Consider the following 18,842-nt stretch of genomic DNA (forward strand, 5'->3'; position numbering starts at 1 on the left):
CCCATAATGGTTTGTGGTCATGCATGTTGTTGTAAAAACCAGAGTTACAACATTGTCTCAGATCGTGTGCTTAATTCTGAATCGATCTCTAGCAATACCTGTAAAGAAAACCAGCAAACATCATATCAATATTCAGCATTCATAGGAATCAGTAATGGGTTTGCAAACTAGCACAAGCAAGCCTTGAACAAAGTGTTATACGTACCATCTATTTATGCACCACGTAACATACAATAGATGTCACAGTCATGATCGTAGCGCTAACTGTCCGAGTTCTTATAACTGCCGCGCAGCGGATAGAAGACGCATGACACCTGGGTTCAGACTTAGAAGACACAATTTCACAACATTCTCCCCGGCGTTAAAACTACACTACCCCTAGTGGTGAAATCCAAGCGAGCAAGCTATATAGCAGTATAGAAACTTCAGTTAGCAGCAGTCCATGTCAGTCCCAGCCATAGCGATCGGGGCGGCGAATTTCTCTTCCGGCGCGCGTTTGATAGGCGTCATGAGTTTCAACCGCGAGGCCAAATTCCCCCACGTCGGGATAACCGCCTAACTCGGGTGACGGCGGTGGCGCCACAAGGCCGTCCGGATCGGGCGCGTGCGGAGGGGGTGGGGGTGGGGAGGGGGGGGGTTGATGGTGAGTTCCCCATCAACGGATCCCCCGGGCTGAGTTCCGGCCCAACGGCATCCCCTCACGGGGCAAGATGACGCACCGAGAAGACTGTAGACTCGCATCCATTTGGCAGCAGCACTCTAGTGTGCTCGGGGTTAGCTCGGAGAATATGAACCTTGTTGCCGAGCGGGTCGAGCGGGTCGAGCGGGACCGTGCGTTTGAGGAAAGCCGGTCCGGGTTCAGCAAGCCAGCTCGGCAAAGGACGTACACCACCTGAACGGCGCGAGTAACGAAACATACGGTCGTGGGGAGTTTGTTTCGTAGCGGTGCACAATAAAGTCCTGATCGAGCTTAACGCCCCGTGTACCATCCAGGTCCATCGGTCCAGTCCTAGTCCGCGGGACTTAAGGCCCAGAGTAATGACCTTCCATATGATGCCATTAAAACGTTCCACCTGACCGTTCGCCTGTGGCCTGTACGGGGTAGTATAGCTAGAAGCGATATGGCGCTGGAGCAAGAAAGTTCTCACATCCTGGGACAAGAACACCGCACCTCAATCGGTGTGTACGTGGGCCGGATTCCAAAACATTGAAAACAAAATCTACAGACACCGGATAACCGTCCCAGCGGTCATATCGCTACATGGGAAAGCAAAAGGGAATCTGGAGAACTCGTCAACTATCGTAAGGAGATAGCGAGAACTACCCAAAGCCGGTATGCTAGGACAAGCTGGTAGACACGAAGCCGGCAGGGGCCCTTTGAAGTCCATAGCCAATCTCTCCCACGGTCGAGTAGCCTGGGTCAGCGTACCCATCGGCGATTTGTAGAAACGTGGTTCGAGTTCAGCACAAACGGAACAAGTGTGACATAGCTGGCGAACATCCTCAATCGAGTAGGGCAAATTCCAACTGTTCACATAATGAGCGAAACACGTCACACCAGGATGACACAATGTTTCATGAAGAACACGCAGATCCTCAAAAGAGGTGAGACTCGCACACACAGCTGGTTGTGATAGTGCCTCCGCAGCTAGATTGTCCTGCCCCGGACGATACTTGATGGTGTAGCAAAAATCTGCTAACTCAATCCTCCATGGAGTGATTTTCTCGTTCTTAATGCGCTGGGCATGACGCGTGTCATACATGAAAGCGACACTTTGCTGATCAGTAATGACCTCAAAAGGTTTGCCAAGCAAATAGGGCTTCCAACGCCTAATAGACTCAACAATGGCATACGCTTCCTTCTCGACAGACGAGTGGCGTTTCTCCGCGGAGGAGAGAGTCCTTGAAAAGAAGGCCACAGGTTGCCCCCCTTGAGAGAGCGTGGCAGCTATCGCATGGTCCGACGCGTCGCTTTCCAAAACAAAGAGCTTGTTTTCATCTGTCGACGACACAGCGGGATCAGCGGTGTTGGACTTCAGTCCATGGAAAGCGACCTTGGCAGCATGACACATGGGGAACACTTTGCAATCCACAAGAGGACGGAGTTTCTCAGAAAAGTTTTGGACCCACTTCGAATAATGAGCAAATAGCCCGAGGCCTCACTTCAAAGAAGCACGATCATGTGGCGGGGCCATGTCGAGCAAGGTCCGCAGCCTCTCTTTGTCTGGGGTGATAGTACCCTGGGTCACGGTGTACCCCCAGGAGATCTATCGTTCAAGTGGAATAGCGACATTTAGCCTCGTTCAGGGTCAGTCGGTACTTGCGCGCAACCTCGAGGAAGCGCTGCAGATTAGCATCATGATGACCTTGATCATACCCACACCCCGTTAGATTGTCCAAGTAGACAAAGACATCTGTCAAGTGTTCCTCAGCGATTATGTCATCTATGGCCCTTTGGAAGCATGACCCCATTTGTTACCCCAAAAGGCAGACGAGTGAACTGGTACAACCTCTGTCCGGATTCAAAACCGGTGTAGATGCGATCGGCTTCCGCGATTGGAATCTGATGATATGCACTGCGGAGATATAAAGTACTGTATACCGAGTACTGTGCTACCTGTTGGACCAGGGAATCCAATCCCGGGAGTGGGTTGGCATCCAATTGCGTAAACCGATTAATCGTCTGCGAGTAGTCGATTACCATGCGTTTGCGATGATTTTAAGTCTGAACTACCGAAACTTGGGCTCTCCAAGGCGATCGACTAGGTTCGATTATGCCCTCCTTTAGAAGTCGCTTAGTCTCCTCAGCAATGAATTGCGTGTCAGTCCGTGAGTAGTGTCGTGATTTAACGGCAACCGGGGTACAGTCAGGAGTCAAATTGGGAAACAGCGACAGTGGTTCAATTTCCATCCCTGCAAGAGCACACACAGCAAGAGTATCATCACCACCAAATTCCATTTCTAAACGACCATGCCGATGGAGAAAATCGTGTCCTAGCAACACTTTTGCGCATAACGCTGGTAAGACCATTAAATGCACATCCGGAAACATTCGGCCATTGATCACATGCTTCAGCCGGCATTCTCCTTGAGTACGCAGCCAAAGACCTTGGGAAGCCATGAAAATTCGGTGTGTTGTCCCGAGAATCGGCCAGCCATGCTTCCGAACGAGTCGCATATCGACATAGCTATCAGTAGAACCCGTGTCGATTAAGGCGTTTCCTATCTGTCCCTCAATCATAATTGGAATAACAGCGTTGGACAGTCCAGGTGGCCCGGTAGTTGTCGAGTCATTCAGAGGGGGCGCTCGAGCCACGCGCGTGGGCCGACGCCAGCCAGTGTCGAACGTGGAGCCGATCGAGCCCCGGGTGCTGAAAGGATCCCAGTCAAGGGCGTTCGAGCTGCGCGAGGCGCCAATTGTCTCGTGGTCGGCGGGATGATCCTAGTCAAGGTCGCGTGAGTCGCGCTGGGCCCGCGTGGGGAGGTGATCCCAACCAAGGCCGCGCGGGGTGCCGATTGTCTCTCAGGCGGTGAGAGAATCACAGACAATGTCGAGCGAGTTCGCCGACCTCGTGATGAGCAGCATACCTTTGCAAAATGACCCTTCCGAGAGCACATCGGAACACGTGCTCTCGGGCCGGACAAACTGACCTTAAATGATTCCTGTTCCCGCAGAAGAAGCACTTAGTGTTACTCCCGGCAGATGGAGCGTCAGCGGCAGTGGCAGCGGCTGTCACGCTCGTGCCGGAAGCCTCGAGAGTGTCCGTTGTCCCCGATTCCAGTGGAGGTTCCGCATCCATTTGCTCCGCGATAGTAGCACTCGCCGGTCGTGTCGCGCTGCTTAAAGCCGCAGTGACGTATGGACGATCGTACGCCTCCGCTTGTGCCTGTGCTTCGTGATACATGAGCGATAATTCATGAGCCCTTTTCAGCGTCAGATCAGTAGTTTCCAGCTATCTTTGTCGTATTATAGGCGAGTGAAGCCCCGAAACAAACGAGTCACATATCAAATCGTCGCACACTTGTTCGTGTGTCCGTACCTCCGTCGTGCAGTTTCGACGGAGATCCTTTGCTAATCGACGGAGATCCTGGACGAAGTGGTCGATGGACTCAGACGGGTCCTGTCGCCGTGACGAGAGCAGGTATCGGGTGTAGACCACGCTCCGAGTCTTGATGTAGATTCGTCGTAGTTCTGCCTCGGCAGTGTCGTACGTGCCACACTGAGATATGCACTCGAAAACAGTATGGGACACGCGGGAATATCGAACCGCGAGCTTGGTCCCGTCTGTGAGGTCCTCCTGGGCACCCAGGTAGTTTGCCAGCAGACTTAGCCAGTGCTTGAGCTGGGCAGGCGAGTCCGGCGCCTGAGGATCCGCTCCGAAGATCGGGACATGTATCAGCTTATGTGTCATGTCGTTCTCGTTCAAGACAAGAGACGGATTCAGAATTAATTGTTGTAAAAACCAGAGTTACAACATTGTCTGAGATCGTGAGTTTAATTCTGAATCGATCTCTAGCAATACCTGTAAAGAAAACCAGCAAACATCATATCAATATTCAGCATTCATAGGAATCAGTAATGGGTTTGCAAACTAGCACAAGCAAGCCTTGAACAAAGTGTTATACGTACCATCTATTTATGCACCACATAACATACAATAGATGTCACAGGAATGATCGTAGCGTTAACTGTCCAAGTTCTTATAACTGCCGCGCAGCGGACAGAAGACGCATGACACCTGGGTTCAGACTTAGAAGACACAATTTCATGACACATGTTGTTTTGTTTCATTTTGACATGCAAGATTACCCATAAAGGTTTGTGGGCATGCATGTTGTTTAGTTTCATTTTGACATGCAAGATAACCCATAAAGGTTTGTGGTCATGCATGTTGTTTCATTTCATTTTGACATGCAAGGTAACCCATAAAGGTTTGTGGGCATGCATGTTGTTTAGTTTCATTTTGACATGCAAGATAACCCATAAAGGTTTGTGGTCATGCATGTTGTTTAGTTTCATTTTGACATGCAAGATAACCCATAAAGGTTTGTGGTCATGCTTGCTGTTTAGTTTCATTTTGACATGCAAGATAACCCATAAAGGTTTGTGGTCATGCATGTTGTTTAGTTTCATTTTGACATGCAAGGTAACACATAAAGGTTTGTGGTCATTTTGACATGCACGTAACCCATAAAGGTTTGTGGTCATGCATGTTGTTTAGTTTCATTTTGACATGCAAGATAACCCATAAAGGTTTGTGGTCATGCATGTTGTTTAGTTTCATTTTGACATGCAAGGTAACCCATAAAGGTTTGTGGTCACTGGTCATGCATGTTGTTTAGTTTCATTTTGACATGCACGTAACCCATAAAGGTTTGTGGTCATGCATGTTGTTTAGTTTCATTTTGACATACAAGGTAACCCATAAAGGTTTGTGGTCATGCATGTTGTTTAGTTTCATTTTGACATGCAAGGTAACCCATAAAGGTTTGTGGTCACTGGTCATGCATGTTGTTTAGTTTCATTTTGACATGCAAGGTAACCCATAAAGGTTTGTGGTCATGCATGTTGTTTAGTTTCATTTTGACATGCAAGATAACCCATAAAGGTTTGTGTTCATGCATGTTGTTTAGTTTCATTTTGACATGCAAGATATTCCAAAAACCAAAACCAAAACCAAAAAAAGATTCCCTTCTCTGTTCTTATCCGTTGTTCGTTCTTATTTGTTCGTTCGTTCTTCGACCATGTTGTTCGTGATCACGTGTTCACGTCGTTAAAAAATGTTTCAACTGTCCACTGAAGAACTGTATTCTGTCATATACTATAACACCTTTTTCTTCTTCTATAAAAGGATGCTTTCGACTTGCTCACCAAATCTATTCATTCCAAAAAAAAAATCCATCTCTTACAGTTACAGTGCCTCTTTCATACATTCCCTAAACTCTCCAGAACTCCACCCATCCTTCAGCGTCCTCAAACGTATTTTTGACTCGAAGGTCTCAAGAAACTCATTTTGCAATAAATGTTCGTTTCCCATCAATCGTACATTTTTCAAAATCCAATCTCACCCCTCCCCTCCAAAACTTCCCCATCACCCTTTCCCTCCAAAACTTCCCCATCACCCCTTCCCTCAAAAACTTCCCCATCACCCCTCCCCTTCAAAACTTCCCCATCACCCCTCCCCTCCAAATCCACCCCTTGCCCCTCCCCTCCAAATCTTCCCCATCACCCATCTCTCAAATATTCCCCCTTGCCCCTCCCCTCCAAATCTTCCCCATCACCCATCCCTTTCAAATCTTCCCCCTTGCCCCTCCCCTCCAAATCTTCCCCATCACCCCTTCCCTCCAAAACTTCCCCATCACCCCTCCCCTCCAAAACTTCCCCATCACCCCTCCCCTCTAAATCTACCCCCTTGCCCCTCCACTCCAAATCATCCCCATCACCCATCTCTTTAAAATCTTCCCCCTTGACCCTCCCCTCCAAATCTTCCCCATCACCCATCCCTTTCAGATCTCCCCCCTTGCCCCTTCCCTCCTAACCTCCCCCCACACCCCTCCCCTCCAAGACTCTCCCTCACTCCTCCCCTCCTAGACTCCCCTCTCACCCCTCCTCCTCAAAGCGTTCTCCCCCTCCCCGCTTCTTACCCCTTCCAACTTTCACCTTCATCTCCCTCAACCTTCTGCCTCACTCTTCCCCCTCCTCAAATAACACCTCACTGCGCCTCACCCAATCACCATCAAACCTTTTGTCCGCCCAATTCTTCCCTTTCTCCAAGCTATTCTGAAATCTCTGACACACCTTCAACAGCTCTCCCTACCTCTTCCTCCTCTTCCACATCTTACCCTACCGCCCCCCCCCCCCCTGTTCTGTATCCGATGCTCCCCCTTCCTCTTCTTTAACAGTATGGACCTCAAACATCCGGGGCCTTCGCTCAAACTTGACTGATCTCTCCATACAGGTTGCTTCTGACAAACCAGACGTGATCTGCTTAACATAAACTTTCCTCCTTCATGATGTCTCTGATTCCTTGGTATCTCTCCCAGGTTACTCCCTCCTCCGGTATGATAGACCTGAGCCTCGTCCTGGAGGGGGGTTGCTATCTTTATAAAAAAAACTCTCTTCCTCACTCGCCCTGCACTGCCCTCTCTCCACCTCACCCCCAGGAATACCTTTGGCTACGGCTTCCCCTTCGCTCCCATCTTTTGTTCATATGTGTGTTGTCCCGTCCACCAAACAGTGATGACTCCATCTACATCTCGCTGTCTGATAATATGAACCAACTTCTATCTACCCATCCCAACTCTCTCTTCCTCATATGTGGTGATTTCAATTGTCACCATGCCAGTTGGTTGGGTGTGGGTACCTCTCTCACCAGCCATGGCTCTTCAGCAAAGGACTTCTGTGACTCACTGGGACTGACACAATCTGTCAATTTCCCGACCCGGATCTCAGTCAACGGAGCATCTTCTCTTCTGGACTTGGTTATGACTAACTTCCCTGAAAATGTCTGCTGCTCTTCTTCTGCTCCAATCGGCTCATCTGATCATGTACTTGTTAAAGTGGACATCTCTCTGACCATTCTCAGAGAGCCTCCTCAGCGTTGGCGAGTCTGGCATTTCACTCAGGCCAACTGGCACGGTCTTCAAGCAGCCATCAATCATCTGGACTGGTCTCCCATCTCTACCGCCTCTGACATCAACTCATCCTGGGAATTCTTCCAAAGTAAATTGCTCTCTCTCATGCACAGATTTATCCCATGTCGTCTTCAGTTGTCATACCCTTCCTCCCGTCCATGGTACACGGAATCTTGTGGTGAGGCTATTGCCCAGAAACTACTTGCTTTCGTCTCCTGGAAAGCAAATCCAACGGAAGGAAATCTCATTTCCTTTCACAAAGCCCAAAACAAGTGTGTGTCCACCCTCAGGAGAGCCAGGAAACAATATCTCTCCGTTCTCAGGACAGAACTCTCTTATCTGTCTCCCTCCTCCAAATCCTGGTGGCATCTGGTCAAATTTGTTTCTGGTGTTGCTTCCCCTTCCATCCCTCCCTTACCTCAAACGGCTACATAGCTGACTCCGCACGTGAAAAAGCCGAATGCCTCAACTCTGTGTTTGCCTCAAAATATTGTGTTCCGAAACCATCACTCTCTGCACCCACCTTACCCTGTCGTACCAAGCTGCTCATGGACTCTGTGTTCTTCTCTCCTGACAAGGTGGAGAAGTTTCTGTCAAACCTCGACTCTGATTCTGCAACTGGACGAGACAGCATCAGCCCACGGGTCCTATAATCCTGCTCTTCCGCTCCACTGCTCCATAAAATAGCATCTTGTAAAGCATAAAGTAACACCCAGGTCATAATTTGAAAACTAAAGCATCTGCAAAAGCGATGTATGCAGCGATTCATCGGTATGAAGATCAGACATTCGATGATGTGAGTGAGGAAAGTAAAAATATATATTTTGAGCGCTTAATCGATGACTCCACTCTCTGCCGCTCAATACTTCAATGGAATACTGCTCTCCCCTCTGTGTTGGTGCTCCTGCCTCACACCTAGCTCGGCTTCACGCTGTTGAAACTTTCAGAAACATTGGAATCTCCCGCGATGAAGCTAACTCTGAGGGCCTCTCACTCACTCACCGCAGGCAGGTTGGTGGTCTTTCCGTCTTCTACCGACTCCTCTCTGGCCTTGCCCCCCCATCTCTCTCTGGGCTCTGTCCCGCAAATATTCCTACAGGTCGCACAAGATCTGCCTGCAACCCTCTTATGGTTAAACTGCCAAAATCAAGACTCTCTGCTCACCTTCACACCTTCATTCCTCTTTTCTCCCACCTCTGGAACAAACTCCCTCACTCTCTTCAATCCCACTCCCCCCTCCAGGTCTTTAAAACAGCTGTTCACCACCATCTCTTATCTTCCCCCATCCAAAACCTTGATCTTTTCTACCCCCGTTAATTCACCCCAGATCCACTTTTTTGAAATACCGACTTCTTTCCTTGAAGTTCTAGCAGTGTCCATGCGTTTTATAACCTCTCACCACCACCCCCCCCCCCCCCACTTCCCATGCCTCCTCCCCCCAAGCCCTCTCTTTCCCATAGATCTCCCGATGTCCCTGTTCTCTACTATTGCACTTGTGTGCTTCCCTCTCTCTCCCCATCTTGTCTCCCGCTCCCTTTATTATATGTTTTATGTGTCTGTTTGTTTTTTTGTGATGAATGTTAGCTCTTACACGAGCCTCGATCTTGTATACGAAAAAAAAAAAAAGGAGTTGGAAATAATAGCAAGGACCTGCATAACTTTGGCAGTAAAAGCCCTGATTGGTAAAATGCCACATACGTATTTGGGTGGTGTATAGACGATAGACTGCTGGCCCATTCACTGAGGCCAATCTTTACAAGGCTTGTGACACTTATAGGGACATTCCATAGCTTACAGAAAATGCCAAACAATACAAAATAAGGGACATTCAAAATAAAATCTCGTGTGCATGCTGGACTACCCTTGTGTTCTTAGGAGGAACCAAGTAATGCTCTAGAAAAGTTCATATAAAGGAGCGCCCTAGATATACAGGTTAAAACCCATCAGTACGTAAAGTTTTACGTGTACATTGAAAACGAAAACACATAAGATAATGTGCATGTGTGTGAAATATAATTAGTTAAAAAAATTAATAAAGTCCATATGTACTATGTACCAACCAATTGCAGACATGTTGGGTGTGATGTATTCTTCGCGACAAGTGTTGGACAAGCGCGATGTGTGTACACGTTATAGGCAACAATTGGATTGGATTAAAGAATTGTGCACATGTGCAGTGCGGCCTATCTTACCAATCCCATTTGGACCATAATTGCACATTACATAAACGTGCGAGTGTTGACATTGCAGACATATTGGACAAATGTGATATGTCCATGATGAATACTGATGATAATAAGAGATGATGGATGAATTGTATATGTACACCTACTTCTGCAATAGAATAGAAAACTAATATTATGTTTGGCAATTTAATTTTTTACATAAAAATGAAGGACTGCAAAGAGGTCCCTTTTAAACCAAGAGACTGCAACTGCATTGAAAATACATTTACTTCTTCATGAAGCTGAATGAATCAAATTGGCGCCCAATATGAACTTTTCTAGAGCATTACTTGGTTCCTCCTAAGAACACGAGGGTAGTCCAGCATGCACACGAGATATTTTTTTGAATGTCCCTTCTTTTCTATACTTTGCCACATGACACATACCATAATATTAAGGGGCCTTTTCTAACCTCCTCGTTTTTTTCCCCCAAGAATACTCTACTACTACTACTACGACAAATACTACGACTACTACGACTACTTGTACTTCTACTATGACTAATACTACCACTACTACTATTACTACTTCTTTAACCGTCCCAATTGTTTCTACCTTTTTGTGGAATTGGCTCGGGATTATTATTGGGCCAAGTCTTTCACGAACCAGCTGTGGTCAGGCTTGATGTTTGACTGAAGGTGCTTTGGGCAGAATTTGTAATTTGTTCAGGCTTCCGGGGATAACTCGCCGACGCGACACCCTAGGATCTTTAATGTCCACTAACAGATGCTGGTAGTCGGGTGGTTTCATCTTCACGTCCTTCTGATGCTCGACGCACACGTTGATCCCTCGCCCTGCCTGTGAAAAAACAGGGTGACAGTTTATAGCAGGGCCAACATTCAAACCCAGGCTAGACGGCTCAGAGGCGTGTGCGCGTACCTCTCGGCTATCCTATCGGCCTCGTGGCCGTTGCCGGTACCTACCTGTATCAAATTAACAGACGTTGTTGCCCACAGGTAACAGACATTGCTGATGCAATGATTCTCAAACAGCTGTTTGAATGCCTTTTTCGCAACGGAGTGGTGGTTGTTGCCACATCGAACCGGCCACCTGACGGTAGGTGATCCCAATTGTAAACTTATTTATCCAGAACATTGACAGTTGTCATTCCACAAATATCTGTCGATGCTGTTTTGGAAATTCACAACCACTGTGAACAGCACTTTCATACACGCACGAACAGTGTTTCATTGTGTTTATGGGCAAACCTTGGAATCAGTTACTAGTTACAGTGTAATTCCATTTTTTATGTTGACTCGTTTTACTTTGATTTCAATCAACTTTCGTAACATCATGATGAAGTGAAATGGACCTATGAGATGACAAGATAAGAATGTTAAAAACACTTTCAAACTAGAACGGCACTCAGTAGAGAGCATACCTCCACCTGGTTGGCCATATCACTCAATGGTGAAGAATCACTTAAAAAATTATATGAGCTGGATCCGGATCTTCACCAAAATTGAATCGATTCATCCTTGTTACACAAACAACCAGTCCACCAAGTTTTGTCCAAATCCGTCCATAGCTTTTTGAGATATCCTGCTATGTACCGTTTTTGGCCCTGTCTCCCAATGGTGAAGAATCACTTTAAAAATTCTAGTAGCCGGATCCGAATCCGGATCTTCACCGAAATCTAATCATTTCGTCATTGTCACATACACTGCATCTCTGCCAAATTTCGGCCGAATCCGTCCACAACTTTTTGAGATATCCCGCAATGTATCGTTTTTGGCCCGATCTCCCAATGGTGAAGAATCACTTTAAAAATTCTAGTAGCCGGATCCAAATCTGGATCTTCACCGAAATCTAAACATTTCGTCCTTGTCACATACGCTACATCTCTGCCAAATTTCGTCTGAATCCGTCCACAACTTTTTGAGATATCCCGCAATGTATCGTTTTTGGCCCGATCTCCCAATGGTGAAGAATCACTTTAAAAATTCTAGTAGCCGGATCCAAATCCGGATCTTCACCGATCCGGCTTCACACCGACTTCCGACCGACTTCACAACCGACTTCACAAATCCGGATCCGGATCTTCATCTCTGCCAAATTTCGTCTGAATCCGTCCACAACTTTTGAGATATTTTGTTCACAAACGGACAGACAGACAGACAGACAGGGGTGAAAACATAACCTCCATACATCTTTGGTGGCGAAGGTAATTAAACCCTCCTGCCAATGTAAAGAAGGTAATGTCTAAATATATAGTTGTGTGTGTGTGTGTGTGTGTGTGTGTGTGTGTGTGTGTGTGTGTGTGTGTGTGTGTGTGTGTGTGTGTGTGTGTGTGTGTGTGTGTGTGTGTCTCCTCCATAAATACATTTTAATTAACTCAAGAACCATGAAACCGAGCGGCCGGAAACTTTTTATCCATACGCATGAACGAAAACGGTGTGTTTGGGTAAATGTAATCACCCCTTTTGAAGATAATTTAGGGGGTGCCAGTAAGTAGTAAGGAAATGTTGGTCTGTGACCCACTCATTTCCCCTTTGATTTTAATGTTATATCTGGGGAAACTATTTGACCATGTCAATAAAAAGGAGTGAATTTATTCTCACTAACATAGACCTCCTGTGCAAGCTTTTCCTTCTCTTCCCCCACCTCTTCCTCTCCTCCTGCACTAGCTTTTCTTCAGCATTAAATTGGTTTTGGGACATTGACCATTTAACATTGCCTTCGATGTTAAATCAGGGGGAAAATGATTTGGTCATGTCAAAGTATTCTCATTACACATCACAGATGTTTTACTTTCATACATGTCTTATTTATATACTCCATACACCTTTGTGTGGCAATGCAGCGTTCCTTCTCCCACCCTTCCCTTCCCTCATCCCATCCTGCCCCCTGCCTCCTCCCACTCGACCTCTTCCCCTCCCTCCTCCCAACCCCTCCAGAGAGAAGGAGAGAAGGATTCAGTTGGGGTCTGGAGAGAGAGAGGAGAGGGTAAAGACAAGGTGAGGATAAAGAGAGAGAGAGGGGGGGAGGAGGAGGAGGGAGGGAGTGTAAGGAGGGGAGTGGAATGAGAGACAGACAGAGAGGGAGGGGGAGAGAGAAGAGAGATAGGGGTGCCAGTGGGTGAAATGGCGGAAGAGAGAGGAAGATGGTGGAGGGGGAAAAGGGGAAGAGTGAGAAGGGAGAGGGAAGGTGGAAGGGGTGTAGAAATCTGGGGCAGATGTGACTCCCAGTTTAACGCCCATCTGCGGGATGGCACACACATTGATGAATCACCCTGGCTGTGAAACACCGAGATGACAGTTTATAGCTGGGTCTGGAATTTGAATCCAGGCTAGATAGCTTAGAGTGAGTGAGCGTACCTCTTGACCATCCTACCGTGGTGTGGGGATTCTTTGCTTTGTAGCCACTGGAAACGTTTTTCAATTCTCCCTTGAAGTCATAGTTCACTTGTCCCATTGCTTTACTAAATGTAATCTTCTAATTTATTTTTGCCTTCCTAATTCCGGGGATGGCCCCCACGGAAAACTGAGCTATGATATTGCCATGGAAGCTTGTAGCGATTGAAACCTGTAGAGCATCAGCCAAGTGCCTTAAACACTCAAGCGAGCACTCCAACGAAATGGTCCACCGGGGTCTTCTTCTTTTTAAGTTATATGGAATTTTCAGAGCCATGAGTCTCTATCGATGCCAAGTGCCCAGACATAACAGCAGTGAACGAATGAGCCTTTAGTTCATGAATTTCCCGCTCTCTTTTCAAAATCTCAGAATCACTTCGCAGAGTCGGGACTGCTTCTCGTTCAAATGGCCGAAAATGTCAGGCAGATCCGACACTCGAAAGGCGCCTGAGATATTTCCCCACCTATTTAATACTTCGAAATACACAATCTGGGTCCATCATATCGAGGGAATTTTAAAAATAGATGGCTCAAATCTTTGGGTTTCCTACAAGTATCGCAGGTCCCAGTAGAGTTACACCCTAGCGGATGGAGGTATGCATTAAGACGACAGAGCAGGAGAGATGACAGCTTTTCTTGAATAAATATGCTTGTACGCTTGGTTATAAGAATCGGTAGTTTCTTAAAATATACAGATTTCACTATATGTGTTGCAGGTTATTTAGTCCACCAGCTCCAATCCTCAAATCGTAAGGCAGATTTTGATTATATCCTTTAATTAGTCCGTGAGAGGCAATCATGGAAAATCACATCTTGTAAAGCATAAAGTAACTCCAAGGTCCTAATTTGAAAACGATAGCACCTACAAAAGCGATGTATGCAGCGATTCATCGGTATGAATCAGACATTCGATGATGTGATTGAGGAAAGTAAAAATATATATTTTGAGCGCTTAATCGTGCAGAAACCGTTGCAGCCTGTTCCAAGGCAAGGTATTTTGAGCAGGCCGAAGAAAAGCTCACGACCCCTGAAAAAGACAGTGGCTGACCAGAGATAAAGCCTGTTTTTGTTTTAACTTTATAAGCCGGTTAATTATCTTCAAAAGTGTTTAATTTTTTTCCCAATATATATATATTTTAAACAGCGTAATAGTCATTAACTGTTGAGAGTGACGAGGTTTCTCAGTAAAATAAATTGATAGAAAGGTCATGATACATTGATAGAATTAACTGAATAGGTTGGACTTTTTATCGCTCATTTTGTTAAACCTTTCAGATTTCACGCCAGATTTCAATACTTAAGAAGTGTTTTGGCATACAAAGTCAAGGCAGGCTCGTGTGAGAGCTAAAAGGCTTATTAAGTTAGTGTATTATTATGGAATCCGATCATCAAATCCGAATCCAGATTTTGATTATATGCATTAATTAGTCTGTAAAAGTAGATAGTGTTTCCAAGCCATGGCACGTTTCAATGAGGCGAAACAAAATGCCCGCTTAAGAACGTATTGATGCGACAGTGGGCTAACCAAGATAACGGACCGTCATTTTAGTAAGGCTTTTTTTTTTCTTTCTTTTTTTCTTATGAGCACCTCGTTAATCATCTTCAAAAAGGGTGTTTTAACACACCCAAACATCCAGTTTCCATTCATGCACTCCCACAGAGTTGCGTTGGTATGCATGCAAAGTTTGGGGCCACTAGGTTTCATAGTTTTGCATTTATATGGATGAGACGCTCATGCGCGCACACACACACTGACTGACTCATTGTCTTTTATTATTATTATTATTATTATTATTATTATTATTATTATTATTATAGATTTTAGACTTCACTAATGAAAATGCATCTGACTTTGGGATGAAAGTCAACCTGTTAAAAGGAGGTTTATGGTGGTTCTGAGGTTTATTCCAATTTTGCTGATATACATTCTAACATACATTCTAAACAATGTCTTTTTTTAAGACTGAGATTGCACAAATAAAAGTGAGAACAAGTACAGATACATTCCATGTACACTGCCCCAAATGCCAAATGAATAAATAACATCCTCCTGCACGGGCGGCGACACCGCTGTGCAGCACATAGAGACGGTATTGGGAGGGAGAGGTGTACAATAATTGATTGATTAATTGCCTAATTAAATAAATAAATAGTATTCATAAAATAATTTCTTAATTGGCTAATAGTATACCTCAACCACCAGTGTTTCATCCGAAGACTGTAACGTTTTGAAAATTAAATGTCATTATTTGGGGAATTTTTTTTGATTAATCAATTAATAATAAACCAATTAATTGATTGATCAATAAATCAAAAATAGCCTTTACAGCCTAATGACTTGGTCATTATCGTGTCCGAATATCAGCTTCCTAGCTCAAAAGGTGCCTGATATTGCCCAGATGAGAAAGAAAATAAACAAGCGATTAATTATGAAAATAAATAAATAATAATGGTAAATGTCGTAAAATTGTATCCACATTGTAACCCAGGTGTTATTACATCTTCTGTCCACTGTACGGGCATTATAAGATCTTGACCGCCAAGAGCGGAGGGCAGTCCTGTGACATTTATTCTGTGTGATTCATGTGCTTGTCTAGAATGGTAAGGGAAATTACATTGCATGTTGCTTGCTTGTTTGCTTGGATGTCATATCAACTCCATCTTAGTGTACTGATACCATGATCGTTGATTTCTTCTTAGATGCTGTTAGAGATCGATTCTGATTAAACTCAGCTTGGAGACACTGTTGTAGACTTGGATTTTTACGACAGTAAAATAATTCAATTATTAATCAATTGGCTAATGTAATGCCTAAGCCACCACTGTTTCATCCGAATCTGTAACATTAAAAAAAAAAAGTCATTAATCGAATAATTAAATAATTAATCGATTAATCAATTGATCGATAAATCAAAAATTTACAGCCAAATTACTTAGTCATTATCGTGTCCAAATATCAGCTTCCTAGCTCAAAAAGGTGCCTGAGATAATGCCGAGATGAGAAAGGAAATAATAAGTACTTCATTAATCGATAATAATCAAGTAATTCATCGATTAACTGATTAATCAAAAAAAAAAAAAACGTTTTTGCCAAAGTACTTGCTCACTATTGTGCCGAAATTTGAGCTTCCTAGCTCAAAGGGTGGCTAAGATATCGCCCGGACAAATAAACAAGAATACAAGAAACCGGAGTGAAAACTGAGTACTCCCTTTCAGTGTGTCATTGCCGGGCCCCCTTTGGTGCCTGGCGATGACGTCATGCAGCACCTGGGGATGGAATAGGAAAGGAATGGTGTACAACAAACAATAAATCAACAAGAAACCGGAGTGAAAACTGAGTAAGTACTCCCTTTCAGCACGCGTCACGTCATGCAACGCCTGGAGATTGATTAGGAAAGGAGGGGTGCATGCTTCTCTCTCCAATGCTCCTGAACCAAAAATCCATGGCTCTCTAGCACCACCAAGTGGTAAGAGCTGATACTACAGTTCAGATATTGCAACTCATCAAAATTGAAAAATAAGCTCTTAAACCCTAAACAGCCTTCCAAGACTTGAACTTGTGTTGTTGGTAAAGTACCGGTTGTGTTGTTGGTAAAGTACCGGTTGTGTTGTTGGTAAAGTACTGGTGTGTTGTTGGTAAAGTACTGGTTTTTGGTGGTAAAATGCCGGTTTTGTTAGTGGTAAAGTGCCGGTTTTGTTGTTGGTAAAGTAATGGTTGTGTTGTTGGTAAAGTACCGGTTGTGTTGTTGCTAAAGTACCGGTTGTGTTACTGTGCCGTTCTTCTGTGTGTTCTTCGTTTTTGAATGCATGTTTGGCTGGAACTGTTGATCATCATCTCCGCCGTCAAAGGTGGACGGGTTATGTTTTCACCTCTGTTCGTCTGTTTGTGACCAGGATATCTCAAAAGGTTGTGGATGGATTTGGCCGACATTTGGTGGACAGCCTGGTTGTGTGACAAGAATGAAATGATTCGATTTTGGTGAAGATCCGGATCCGCTTCAGAGAATTTTAAAGGGATTCTTCACCATTGAGAGATAGGGTCAAAAACGACACATAGCATGCTATCTCAAAACGTTATGGATGGATTATGACAAGACGAGTTATCCAGACCCGGCCCATCAGGGTGATACAAAACGTAAACTGTTGAGCTGAGCGGAGGTTTGCTCTCTAACGAATGTCGTTCTTGTTTTGTTTGTAACATTCATCATTCGTCCAGAGTTCACCTTTGCATTGCACTTGCAGATCTTTACAAGAATGGTCTTCAGAGAGTCAATTTCGTTCCTTTCATCCCCGTACTGAAGGTATCACACTTTGTTCTTCGCGATCACACTGACCACACAATTACACTGAACACACAATTACACTGAACACACGATTACACTGAACACACAATTACACTGAACACACAATTGCACTGAACCTTCATAACGATTTACTCTTCATATTGACAATGCTGGTGTGTTCCTTGAACAAAACCAAGGTGACACGGTTTGGTTGTGCTTTTAGCATGTTTTTTTTATTGTGACTCTCCCTTCTGAAACCTTATGTTGTTAATTCAACAACTCTTCCTTGTTTTGCTTTCGCTTTTAAAGTCAACAAGGACAACACATTGTTGTTACTCTCAGTAGTTTGTGAATAACGGTCCCGAGTACGCACTTGGCCCACCCTAACTGTGTCCTCCTACATCGGCCTTTCTTAACGACATTGTTCTTTTCTACCCACGGTCTTGGGGGTCCATCGATGGCCGACGCCCCTCGTTTGCGCTCAGTCATCTCCCATGTGCTTGGAAGTCCTCCAACATCAGTGCATTACATAACTAGAACGGCACTCGGTGGAGCCTCCGTCAGGCTGTGAACGGCGTACGTTTTGTATCCCACTGATAGGCCAGATCTGGATCCAAACCTGAACCGAAATCTAATCGGCTTGTTCTTTTCAACTAACCAACTCATTCACCGAGATTTGTCCACAATAACTCGTCCACAATTTTTTGAAACATTGTGCCCCACTGGTCCCTCAACCACTTTCGCTCGCAAAGCCTTCTGCAAACTGCATGCAGGACGCTTTGCGGCCTGCGACGCGTGTGCATGAAGTGATACGTTGGAACAAAGATCTTTCGTGAACAAGGCAGCTTTATTTATCAACATTATACATCCAACCAGGTATGGCTCAGTTTTGTCTCCGTGCAACTACGACGGAGTTTGAGCAGTGATACCGGCAACTCCTCGATGTGCTGCCACCACAGTTGAGGACGGCCAGTCTGGCGATGCCTTGGGGCTGTTCTATTCACGTGCTTACCTAGCTGTTCAGGACTACCTGGTCCATGTGCTTATCGAGCTGTTCAGGACTACCTGGTCCACGTGCTTATCGAGCTGTTCGGGGCTGCCTGGTCCACGTGCTTAGCTGTTCGGGGCTGCCTGGTCCACGTGCTTATCGAGCTGTTCGGGGCTGCCTGGTCCACGTGCTTACGTAGCTGTTTGCCGAAGGCCTGCTTCGTGTTTGGTGCTGCAATGAGCGCGAAGAGTGCCTCATAGGCTTCACTTGTGCACGTGGATTCGCCTACCTGTGCATACCTGGTTACCTGAATGGCAAGCTTCAAAGAAAAACCTGAATAACAAGCTTACTGTGATCT

At 45.3% G+C, this 18,842-nt stretch overlaps 2 protein-coding genes across 5 annotated transcripts in view; both read left to right on the forward strand.

The window, feature by feature from the left end:
• AFG1L (AFG1 like ATPase) overlaps positions 1-18,842 on the forward strand; it is a 151,095-nt gene that overhangs the window by 13,227 nt on the left and 119,026 nt on the right. For all 4 annotated transcript variants that reach the window (XM_078778538.1, XM_078778537.1, XM_068116595.2 and 1 more), the window contains exons 6-7: positions 10,817-10,916; positions 17,456-17,514. In XM_078778538.1, the coding sequence (XP_078634664.1) occupies positions 10,817-10,916; positions 17,456-17,514 (159 nt within the window). The remainder of the gene's footprint in view (positions 1-10,816; positions 10,917-17,455; positions 17,515-18,842) is intronic.
• On the forward strand, positions 903-5,888 carry LOC144892052 (uncharacterized). The gene is made up of 2 exons (XM_078777207.1): positions 903-5,418; positions 5,540-5,888. Exon 1 carries the CDS (start codon positions 4,776-4,778, stop codon positions 5,175-5,177), a length of 402 nt encoding a protein of 133 aa, XP_078633333.1. The 5' UTR covers positions 903-4,775; the 3' UTR covers positions 5,178-5,418; positions 5,540-5,888.

The sequence above is a fragment of the Myxine glutinosa genome, chromosome 5 (genome assembly GCF_964187855.1).
Source record: "Myxine glutinosa chromosome 5, kmMyxGlut1.1, whole genome shotgun sequence".
NCBI classification, from domain to species: Eukaryota; Metazoa; Chordata; class Myxini; order Myxiniformes; family Myxinidae; genus Myxine; species Myxine glutinosa.